The 12190-nt window shown below is 51.0% G+C and overlaps 2 protein-coding genes across 2 annotated transcripts in view; one reads left to right on the plus strand and one right to left on the minus strand.

Moving 5' to 3' along the window:
• LOC138359643 (mucin-12-like) overlaps nt 1-3603 on the minus strand; it is a 9503-nt gene extending 5900 nt beyond the window's left edge. The window contains exon 1 of the mRNA XM_069319052.1: nt 3524-3603. Coding sequence (XP_069175153.1) covers nt 3524-3603 — 80 coding nt within the window. The remainder of the gene's footprint in view (nt 1-3523) is intronic.
• Nucleotides 3604-7560: 3957 nt separating this feature from the next.
• LOC123774962 (basic salivary proline-rich protein 2-like) lies at nt 7561-11336 on the plus strand. Its single transcript, XM_069319053.1, has 2 exons — nt 7561-7683; nt 9480-11336. Exons 1-2 carry the CDS (start codon nt 7561-7563, stop codon nt 11334-11336), a joined length of 1980 nt encoding a protein of 659 aa, XP_069175154.1.
• Nucleotides 11337-12190: the final 854 nt, after the last annotated feature.

Consider the following 12190-nt stretch of genomic DNA (forward strand, 5'->3'; position numbering starts at 1 on the left):
GCTGATAATGGCTGGCCAACTGGCAATGGCAGTCATCCAGTCAGCCTGCTAGTTAGATATCAGTGTAGGTAGACATGCAAGCTTGCCAGTTAGATATCAGTGTAGGTAGACATGCAAGCCTGCCAGCTAGATATCATTGTAGGGTGACATGCAAACCTGCTAGTTAGATATCAGTGTAGGGTGACATGCAAGCCCTGCCAGTTAGATATTGAATGCAGTTAGACTAGTCAGCCTATCATTTATAAATACCAATTCATTCATCCAGTCATCGCTGTTACTGCCCTCTGGTTGTTTGGGTTCCTTGGCGATAATGTTCTCTGGGAGGCGGCTGATGGCTGCCCAACCCGTTATCTTGAGGTTATCTTGAGATGATTTCGGGGCTTAGTGTCCCCACGGCCCGGTCCTCGACCAGGCCTCCACCCCTAGGAAGCAGCCCGTGACAGCTGACTAACACCCAGGTACCTATTTTACTGCTAGGTAACAGGGGCATACGGTGAAAGAAACTCTGCCCAGTGTTTCTCGCCGGCGCCTGGGATCGAACCCAGGACCACAGGATCACAAGTCCAGTGTGCTGTCCGCTCGGCCGACCGGCTCCCTCGTAATAGCACGTCACATTTTGACGTACACTCCACTTAAGGCCAAAAATTATGCTCGAAAATGGTAGCGGCTCGCGAAGTTGACGTATTGTCCCGTTTTCTGTTTTGGGTCCTCTGTTAGATCAGGGGCCAGATTCACGAAGCAGTTACGCAAGTACTTACGAACCTGTACATCTTTCCTCAATCTTTGACGGCTTTGGTTACATTTATTAAACAGTTTACATGCATGAAAACTTTTGTTATTGTTATAAACAGCCTCCTGGTGCTTCCCATCTCATTAACTGTTTAATAATTGTAAACAAAGCCGCCAAAGGTCGAGAAAAGATGTACAGGTTCGTAAGTGCTTGCGTAACTGCTTCGTGAATCTGGTCCCAGGTTCGTAAGTGCTTGCGTAACTGCTTCGTGAATCTGGCGCAAGGATAAGGGGACGTTAGTACGACAGCTTCTTGACGTTGGGGAACCTGAGGAGGACATGCTGGGCAAAAATTACAATTATTACTTAACCTATTATAGGTATAGGTTAAGTAATAATTGTAATTACGAAGCAATAAGAGGCTTATTTTAACATACTAAGAAGGTTAGGTAAGGTCGGTGTTTTCTATGAAGCTTTTCAAGGTAAACTAGTATGTTTAGTATGTCACATATGTACGTATTTAATAAGTCAATATTTAACATACTAAGAAGGTTAGGTAAGGTCGGTGTTTTCTACGAAGCTTTTCAAGGTAAACTAGTATGTTTAGTATGTTCACATATGTACGTATTTAATAAGTCAATATTTAACATACTAAGAAGGTTAGGTAAGGTCGGTGTTTTCTACGAAGCTTTTCAAGGTAAACTAGTATGTTTAGTATGTCACATATGTACGTATTTAATAAGTCAATATTTAACATACTAAGAAGGTTAGGTAAGGTCGGTGTTTTCTACGAAGCTTTTCAAGGTAAACTAGTATGTTTAGTATGTCACATATGCACGTATTAATAAGTCAATATTGACTGTAAGAAAGTGCGAGAACGGGTTGTGCTGGGGTGTCAGCCTGGCGGCGTGGGGCCCAGGAGCCGTCAGCCGCCACAAGACAAGACACTTCCGGTAGCAACGTCTGAAGACTTGAGCCTTTGTTCAGGAAGTAATTATTATATTAGTCTTGACGGGTCGTGGACCTCTTAGTGTATCTTAATGTAGTTACATTCGTCTCTGTTCCGGCGCGCTTCCAGGGGCACGGCGGGACGTTTCCTATTTTGAGGTTATCTTGAGATGATTTCGGGGCTTTAGTGTCCCCGCGGCCCGGTCCTCGACCTGGCGTCCACCCCCAGGAAGCAGCCCGTGACAGCTGACTAACACCCAGGTACCTATTTTACTGCTAGGTAACAGGGGCATAGGGTGAAAGAAACTCTGCCCATTGTTTCTTGCCGGCGCCTGAGATCGAACCCAGGACCACAGGATCATAAGTCCAGCGGACTGTCCGCTCGGCCGACCGGCTCGCTTGGCCACCTTTCCTTCCGCAAAGATGTAGCAGGGGAGTTATAGTCAACTGTTGTGGGTTGCATCTTGGGGTTAGTTAGTCGTTGACTAAAGGAGAGGCGGTTATAGCCAGTCTAAACAGGCTGAACACATCCACAAGGGCCTTAATGAGGGCTCGAACCTACGCACGGGATGTTCCTTAGTCAACTTTACCACATGAACCTACGCACGGGATGTTCCTTAGTCAACTGTACCCCGACATGGTCAAAAGAATTGAAGGCTGCCTTCAGCTGACGGGTGCGTACTATATCTGCTTTCTCTGTTAGTTCCGAGGATCAGTTTCCGCGCGGTCCTGTCTCTGAGCTCAGATGAAGGAGAGACCACCGATGTTTTGACGAATGCTTTCACTAACGAGACGTGTTTTTTGTTTGCTTGCTTTGTTTGTGGCGCTCACCGAGCTGTAGTTTGTTAATGGGGCTCACTCAGCTTCAGTTTGTTAATGGGGCTCACTCAGCTTCAGTTTGTTAATGGGGCTCAATAAGCTTCAGTTTGTTAATGGGGCTCAATAAGCTTTAGTTTGTTAATGGGGCTCAATAAGCTTTAGTTTGTTAATGGGGCTCAATAAGCTTTAGTTTGTTAATGGGGCTCAATAAGCTTTAGTTTGTTAATGGGGCTCACTAAGCTTCAGTTTGTTAATGGGGCTCACTCAGTTTCCTACAGTCAGGTTGCACACACATAATAGCGACAGTTCTCCCATAGCAATAAATCTGTGTTCTTATGCTAATATGTATAGGCCTACGGCCTGTGAAGGTGCTGTTAAATGAACTGTTGCCTTCCCTCCCCTGTCATGCCCTGTCTCCTCCCCCCCCTCCCCCCCTTCCCCTCCTGCCCTTCCCTCCCTTCTATCCCTCCTGCCCCTCTCCCTCCCCTCCCTCCCCCTCCTTTCCCTTTTGGTAATGCTAGGTGTGACTTCTACTGTTGCTGGGTAATTGCTCATCAACCATTCCTCCCCTCCCCTTCTCCGTTTGCTGCTGCTCCTCTTTCTCTTCTCTCACTCCTCTCCCCTCGCTCAGGGACTCTTCTTTTCCCTCTCCTCTCCAGTATTCTCTCTTCTACGTTCTGTCCCCCTTTCTTCTCTCTCGTCGTTCACATTCTTTCTTCCAAACTTATCTCTCTTCTCTCCCGTTTTCATCCACTCTGGATGCTCATCTCCTCTCCCTCTCTCTCTCCCTCTTCTTTCTCTCTCTTCCCTCTCCCTCTCTCTCCCTCTTCTTTCTCTCTTCCCTCTTCTTTCTTTCTTCTCTCTCTCTCTCTCTCTCTCTCTCTCTCTCTCTCTCTCTCTCTCTCTCTCTCTCTCTCTCTCTCTCTCTCTCTCTCTCTCTCTCTCTCTCTCTTCCTCCTCCTCCTCCTCCTCCTCCTCCTCCTCCTCCTCCTCCTCCTCCTCCTCCTCCTCCTCCTCCTCCCTCTACTTCCAATCCCATTTCATTTTCTCTTCTTTCTCATTTGCTTCGTTGCCGTGTTCCTCTTTATCCGTGTTCTTTGTCTCCATCGTGTGTGATATGTTTGTGTTTTATCATGGTGTTTTATCTTGGTGTTTTATCTTGGTGTTTTATCTTGGTGTTTTATCATGGTGTTTTATCTTGGTGTTTTATCTTGGTGTTTTATCTTGGTGTTTTATCATGGTGTTTTATCATGGTGTTTTATCTTGGTGTTTTATCTTGGAGTTTTATCTTGGTATTTTATCTTGGTGTTTTATCATGGTGTTTTATCTTGGTGTTTTATCATGGAGTTTTATCATGGAGTTTATTCTTGGAGTTTTATCATAGAGTAACACCTAATTATGCACCTGGGGATTGAACTTGGTCTCTCAACCTTCAATCACCTGTCTTTCCAAGCCCATTACTCGACCAAAGCTACAGTTAAACCTGTTTTTTTCCCCGTTGTTCATTACTCTGACATTGAACAAAAGTCATATTTGCGTGTGTCTGTTATTTATGTCTGTACTTACATTGCAATTGTTCACTCGTGTTCGTGTACCACTCATATCAAACAATAATTTTTTCTGAGTATTGTGTATGTGGTGATCATGTCTTCTTAAGCTCTTCTGTGTGAGTTGTACTTGCACTTGTGTAAGTTGAAGTCTGACAACCATTTGAGGGACCATTCTTTCTTGTCTTTTTCTGTCTGCTTTTTAGGAAGGTTTTCTTTCACATTTGGTTCCTTGTGTCCAGTTTTCTGTTCCTTGCACCTTGCTACGTTTCTATGCACTTGCTTCAGTTAAATTCTAGTAGCCACTTGCAGGACCATTCTTCAGTTTTGTTTAGGTCATTCCCTAATATCTTGCGATCATCTTTTGTATGGGTTTTCCGCATCAGCAAATACTAAGAGGGATGGGTCATTCCCCTTGTGAAGATCCTTAACATGGATCAGGACTAAGACAGGCCCCAGTCAGTCTCCTCTGACGGACACTTTACTTGGTTCAGGAATGAGACAGGGAGGGAACCAGTGGCCGAACGGACAGAACACTGGACGCGTAATCCTGTGGTCCCGGGTTCATTCCAGGGCGCCGGCTAGAAACAATGGGCAGAGTTTATTTCACCCTGATGCTCCTGTTACCTAGCAGTAAATAGGTACCTGGGAGTTAGTCAGCTGTCACGGGCTGCTTTCTGGGGGTGGAGGCCTGGTCGAGGACCGGGCCGCGGGGACACTAAGCCCCGAAATCATCTCAAGATAACCTCAAGGTGCCAGTCAAGTCATGGAGGACATCTTATATGCTCCGCTGGAAATATCTCCTCATTCCTAAGGTCTCGTCTCTCTCTCACTAAGTTCCTCACCATTCGTATAATATTATTTGTAATAACCTTAGTTGTGACTGTCGACATGTGTATAAATGCTACATTTCCACAACGGTGAATCCCTGCACAATGCCCTCCACAACAACGTCGTGGATCTACGAGGAAATACTGAGGCCAGGAATACAAGTTCGAACCTCCTGATGTAACCTTCATAGTTGCTCAGATTAAGCACTGCTTAAATACAAAATATTGAATTCACTAAAAACTTTCACTGTTGAATGTTTTATTATTAATAAAAAAAACATTCCTGCATTTCCTTGACTCTCAAAGTCAAGAACATTAAACTCTGTTGATATTTTCATTTATTCTTATATATGATATACTTATATATAAGAATATCTTATACATGATATAAGATATATATCTTATATCATATGTAAGATATATCATATATAAGAATATTCTTATATTTACATATATATAATCTTATATTTAGATATATAATCTTAGAATAATCTTATATTATTAGAATATCATATATTCTTATATCATATATAAGAATATTCGTATAAATATGATATTCTTATATATTTTTATTCTTATATGATATTCTTCACTTTGTCAGTGTTTTTAGCATTTTGAAGTAAAGTAATGGAAGGTCTGGATTGGTTAATTATGGTCGCAGGCCCGCGAGGACACGGTCATATCTGACCTGTACACATGCTTATGCTGGCTCATTTGCATATCAAAGCTCACCAGATATATATAGATGTCAACTGCGTCCTTCCCATCCCCCCTACCCCCCCTACCCCCCCCCCCCCTCATCCCTCTCCCAGGCAAGACTGTACCTACCTACCTCTCCCCCCTCCCAGTACACACACACACACACACACACACACACACACACACACACACACACACACACACACACACACAACCTTTCTTAAACCTCTGCCTGTAAAGCAACCATACAACCCCCACCCCCCAACCCCTCTCACCCACCTTCACACCCCCCCCCTCTAACCCATCACCCATTACCCCCATTTCACGCCTCCCCCCCTCCCCCCCCCCAGCAATAGGTAGTTAGCGCTGGCATAATAAGCAGGGCATAGTTCGCCTGTCCACCTGTGTACTCGCAAAGCCTACCCTTCCCTTTAGCGGTTATTACAGCGTTAATTTATGTTCTCAATATAAAGGGGGAATGGGGGGGAGGTTGGGGCAAGGAGGGTAGGGGAGGGGAGAGGCGGGAGGGAAAGTTTGGGGGGGGGGGTAGGGGTGGGGAGAAGCCGGAGGGACATAGGGAAAGGGGGTGAGGTAAGGTATGGAAGGGAAGAGGAGGGGTGGATGTAAGGGAGGGTAGGGAAACGGAGGGGCGTGAGGGGAAGAGGGAGGGAAGCTCTGTGTCCAGGGAGTGAGGGGGGGGGGGAGAAGGGGGAGTGGGGGGAGAAGGGGTAATTGTAGTGGTTGTGTTGTAATTGTGGTGTATGTGCGCAGTAGGGGCGGATGTTGCAAACATGTAGAATGTTGCACAAATGTTTGGAGGTTGCACGAATGTTTGGAGGTTGCACGAATGTTTGGAGGTTGCACGAATGTTTGGAGGTTGCACGAATGTTTGGATATTGCACGGGTGTTATATGTTGCACGGGTGCTGGATGTTGTGCACGGGTTATAGACAAATGTTGTGCGGGGTGTTGAAAAACAACTTTCTGCAACATTCAAGTCTGGACCAGAAATGTACACCAAATTGATGACATCTGAAGGAACAGGTGCTACGAGAAGAAAGACAATGGTGGACATGGAAGTAACAGCGGAGGGAATAAACACAGGAGCTGGATGTGGTGAAGGCCACAGTCCCTGACAAGATCTCAGCATGGGTCCTAAAGGAGGCAGCTGCAGCACTGTGCGGACCCCTGGCTATAGTCTTCCGCCCCTCACGAGAAATGGGGGAACTTTCTGACATTTGGAAAGTGACAAATGTAGTAGCACTTCACAAGAAAGAAGGTAAATGGGAACCAGTAAACTCCAGACTAGTATCACTGACAAGTATTCTCTGTGAGATATTAGAGACTAATCAATAGAAGGTTCGTTGATCATTTACAACATGCCAACTTTCAAACATCAACGTGGATTCAGTTAAGAATCACCGACTTAAAGAGTTCACCGAATCTTAAGAGTGAACTCTTCCTTCACCGACTTAAGAGTTCTATGACAGAGTACCATGCCTCGAGCAAGGATCTTTAATGAGTCCCTTATGAAGGGACAGTTGCTCAGTTCCTGGAAGAATGCGTATGTGGATCCAATGTATAAGACTGAAGATAGAGAAGAGGCACTTAACGACAGACCTGCATCACTGACGACCATCACTTACAAAGTACTTGGAAGAATAACCAGGTTAAGACTAGTCACATACTTAGAAAAATAAGGTATGTAAAACACATTTACGATAGTTCATTCAGGAACCTATATAAGGAGGCTTTTAGAGCACTTTACACTGCCTACGTGAGACCATTCTTAGAATATGCCGCCCCCATCACGGAGTCCCCAACTGAAGAAACACATAAGGAAACTGAAAAAGATTTACAAGTTTGCGACGAGGCTCGTCCCAGAATTGCGACGGATGGGATATGAAGAGCGACTAGAAGAAATGAACCTGACGACGCTAGGAAAAAAATAAAGAGAGGTGAGACATGATAGCGACGTATAAAATACTAATGGGGATTGACAGAGTGGAAATAAAGGAACTGTTCACATTTAATGCCAATAGGACAAATGGGTATGAATGGAAGCTTGAGACTCAGATGAGTCATAGAGATGTTAGAAAGTTTACATTTAGCGTAAGAGTAGTTGGAAAATGGAATAAGATAAAGGAACAGATCGTGAAAACAAACTTCATTTATCATTTTAAAATAGATATGATAAGGGAAATAGGACAGGAGTCATTGCTTTAAACAACCGACGGCTAGAGATGCGGGGTCCAAGAGGTAATGATCGATCCTGCTGGCACAATTATGTGAGTACTAATAGGTGAGTACACACACACACACACACACACACACACACACACACACACACACACACACACACACACACACACACACACACACACACACACACTCATAAGACGAAGTTGGAGAAGATTCAAAGGTATGCCACTAGACTAGTGCCAGAACTAAGAGGCATGAGTTGCGAGGAAAGGCTTCGTGAATTGCACCTCACATCGCTGGAAAACAGAAGAGTTCGGTGAGACATGATCACCACATTCAAAATTCTCAGGGGGAATTGACAAGGTAGACAAGGACGGCTTATTTAACACAGGTGGTACACGCACAAGGGGACACAGGTGGAAGCTGAGTACCCAAATGAGCCACAGAGACATTTGAAAGAACTTTTTCAGTGACAGAGTAGTTAGTAAATGGAATGCATTAGGCAGTGATGTGGTGGAGGCTGACTCCATACTCAGTTTATAATGTAGATATGGTAGAGCCCAGTAGGCTCAGGAATCTGTACATCTGTTGATTGATGGTCGAGAGGCGGAACCAAAGAACTGAAGCTCAACTCCCACAAAAAAGATATAAGCGAGTACAATTAGGTGAGTACACACACACCACACGCACGCACATTCACCACACACATGCACATACACCCACACGCACGCACATACACCACACGCACGCACATACACCCACACGCACGCACGTACACCCACACGCACGCACACATCACACGCACGCACACATCACACGCACGCACCAACGCAGACACAAGTGTATGACTCAGCCAGCTGAGTCAATCAACATATTTTCGTTCATAATTATTCATCGCACATCTCTATCCGGCCGGAACAACGGCCCCCAGCCGGCCGGAACAACGGCCCCCAGCCGGCCGGAACAACGGCCCCCAGCCGGCCGGAACAACGGCCCCCAGCCGGCCTGAACAACGGCCCCCAGCCGGCCTGAACAACGGCCCCCAGCCGGCCGGAACAACGGCCCCCAGCAGGCCGGAACAACAGTCCCCAGCCGGCCTGAACAACAGCCCCCAGCCGGCCTGAACAACGGCCCCCAGCCGGCCGGAACAACAGCCCCCAGCCAGCCGGAACAACAGTCCCCAGCCGGCCTGAACAACAGCCCCCAGCCGGTCGGAACAACAGCCCCCAGCCGGCCGGAACAACAGCCCCCAGCCGGCCAGAATAACAGCCCCCAGCCGGCCTGAACAACAGCCCCCAGCCGGTCGGAACAACAGCCCCCAGCCGGTCGGAACAACAGCCCCCAGCCGGCCGGAACAACAGCCCCCAGCCGGCCAGAACAACAGTCCCCAGCCGGCCTGAACAACAGCCCCCAGCCGGCCGGAACAACAGTCCCCATCCGGCCAGAACAACAGCCCCCAGCCGGCCGGAACAACAGTCCTCAGCCGGCCTGAACAACAGCCCCCAGCCGGCCGGAACAACAGCCCCCAGCCGGCCTGAACAACAGCCCCCAGCCGGCCGGAACAACAGCCCCCAGCCGGCCGGAACAACAGCCCCCAGCCGGCCTGAACAACAGCCCCCAGCCGGCCGGAACAACAGCCCCCAGCCGGCCGGAACAACAGTCCCCAGCCGGCCTGAACAACAGCCCCCAGCCGGCCTGAACAACAGCCCCCAGCCGGCCGGAACAACAGCCCCCAGCCGGCCGGAACAACAGCCCCCAGCCGGCCGGAACAACAGCCCCCAGCCGGCCTGAACAACAGCCCCCAGCCGGCCGGAACAACAGCCCCCAGCCGGCCTGAACAACAGCCCCCAGCTGGCCGGAACAACAGGCCCCAGCCGGCCAGAACAACAGGCCCCAGCCGGCCAGAACAACAGCCCCCAGCCGGCCGGAACAGCAAGTCCCCAGCCGGCCGGAACAACAGCCCCCAGCTGGCCGGAACAACAGGCCCCAGCCGGCCAGAACAACAGGCTCCAGCCGGCCAGAACAACAGCCCCCAGCCGGCCGGAACAGCAGTCCCCAGCCGGCCAGAACAACAGCCCCCAGCCGGCCGGAACAACAGCCCCCAGCTGGCCGGAACAACAGCCCCCAGCCGGCCGGAACAACAGCCCCCAGCCGGCCAGAACAACAGCCCCCAGCCGGCCGGAACAACAGCCCCCAGCCGGCCGGAACAACAGCCCCCAGCCGGCCGGAACAACAGCCCCCAGCCTGCCGGAACAACAGCCCCCAGCCGGCCGGAACAACAGCCCCCAGCCGGCCAGAACAACAGCCCCCAGCCAGCCGGGACAACAGCCCCCAGCCGGCCGGAACAACAGCCCCCAGCCGGCCGGAACAACAGCCCCCAGCCGGCCGGAACAACAGCCCCCAGCCGGCCGGAACAACAGCCCCCAGCCGGCCGGAACAACAGCCCCCAGCCGGCCGGAACAACAGCCCCCAGCCGGCCGGAACAACAGCCCCCAGCCGGCCGGAACAACAGTCCCCAGCCGGCCGGAACAACAGTCCCCCAGCCGGCCGGAACAACAGCCCCCAGCCGGCCGGAACAACAGTCCCCAGCCGGCCGGAACAACAGTCCCCAGCCGGCCGGAACAACAGCCCCCAGCCGGCCGGAACAACAGCCCCCAGCCGGCCGGAACAACAGCCCCCAGCCGGCCGGAACAACAGCCCCCAGCCGGCCGGAACAACAGCCCCCAGCCGGCCGGAACAACAGCCCCCAGCCGGCCGGAACAACAGCCCCCAGCCGGCCGGAACAACAGTCCCCAGCCGGCCGGAACAACAGCCCCCAGCCGGCCAGAACAACGGCCCCCAGCCGGCCGGAACAACAGTCCCCAGCCGGCCGGAACAACAGTCCCCAGCCGGCCGGAACAACAGCCCCCAGCCGGCCGGAACAACAGCCCCCAGCCGGCCGGAACAACAGCCCCCAGCCGGCCGGAACAACAGCCCCCAGCCGGCCGGAACAACAGCCCCCAGCCGGCCAGAACAACAGCCCCCAGCCGGCCAGAACAACGGCCCCCAGCCGGCCGGAACAACAGCCCCCAGCCGGCCGGAACAACAGCCCCCAGGCGGCCAGAACAGCGGCCCCCAGCCGGCCGGAACAACAGCCCCCAGCCGGCCAGAACAACAGCCCCCAGCCGGCCGGAACAACAGCCCCCAGCCGGCCGGAACAACAGCCCCCAGCCGGCCGGAACAACAGCCCCCAGCCGGCCGGAACAACAGCCCCCAGCCGGCCAGAACAACAGCCCCCAGCCGGCCAGAACAACGGCCCCCAGCCGGCCGGAACAACAGCCCCCAGCCGGCCGGAACAACAGCCCCCAGGCGGCCAGAACAACGGCCCCCACCCGGCCGGAACAACAGCCCCCAGCCGGCCAGAACAACAGCCCCCAGCCGGCCGGAACAACAGCCCCCAGCCGGCCGGAACAACAGCCCCCAGCCGGCCGGAACAACAGCCCCCAGCCGGCCGGAACAACAGCCCCCAGCCGGCCAGAACAACGGCCCCCAGCCGGCCAGAACAACGGCACTGTCACCGATAAGAGTCCCCAGGCGGCAGCGACAGTGAAACATTGGAGTTCAGATATTCAAATGAGGAAACACATGAGCGTCCATAATGAATATCAAAACACCATAATCTGTTGAACAGGTGCGGAGCGGCGCGAGGCGGCTCCACGCCATTTCCGGCGCCTGCTAAGCTGATTAGGTACAAAAAAAATCAGGTTCGGGCGATGACAGAGTCCGATTATCACTCGCGTACAGTTGATACCGTATGGCTTACTCTATATGCAAATGAGCCTTAATGAACAGGGCGAGTGAAATGCCCCCAACCATTGATTTTTATTAATTTTACGCGTAATCCAGATGGCAGGCGGGAATAGGCGCTCATTTGACTACCACGAGCGGCGGTGCCAGGTGCACGATAACTCACCGCCCCACTGTAAACAAACACCCCCCACCACCGCCCCGCCAAGCGCAAATCACGGGAGCCTTTAATAATTTAATCAAACACTTTTAGCTTTAATCTTCTCATCCATCAACGCGCAGTTTGAGACAAAGCCGGGGACGTAAAGGGTGCGCAGGTGTGTGTTCACCTTATTGTCCTTGCGAGGGTTGGGCTTCAGCTCTTTGGTCCTGCTTCTCAAGCGTCAATCAATTGGTGTACAGGTTTCTGAGCCTATTGGGCTCTGTCATATCTACATTTGAACCTGTGTATGGAGTCTGCCTCCACCACCTCACTTCCTAGTTCATTCCATTTGTTAACTACTCTCACACTGAACAAAAATTATCTCTAATGAACCTGCGGCTCATTTGAATTCTCAGTTTTCTGTGTCCCCTTGTGCGAGTACCACCCGTGCTAAAGTTTGTCTTTATCTACTCTGTCAATTCCCCTGAA

This window comes from Procambarus clarkii, chromosome 92 (genome assembly GCF_040958095.1).
Source record: "Procambarus clarkii isolate CNS0578487 chromosome 92, FALCON_Pclarkii_2.0, whole genome shotgun sequence".
NCBI classification, from domain to species: domain Eukaryota; kingdom Metazoa; phylum Arthropoda; class Malacostraca; order Decapoda; family Cambaridae; genus Procambarus; species Procambarus clarkii.

Excerpts from the sequence above, each read along its gene's own strand:
- LOC123774962 (XM_069319053.1), top strand. The coding sequence starts at position 7,561 with ATGGGGATTGACAGAGTGGAAATAAAGGAACTGTTCACATTTAATGCC. Across the intron at positions 7,684-9,479 it reads TTAGAAAGTTTACATTTAGC|CCCCCAGCCGGCCGGAACAA; the intron begins GTAAGAGTAGTT and ends CCTGAACAACAG.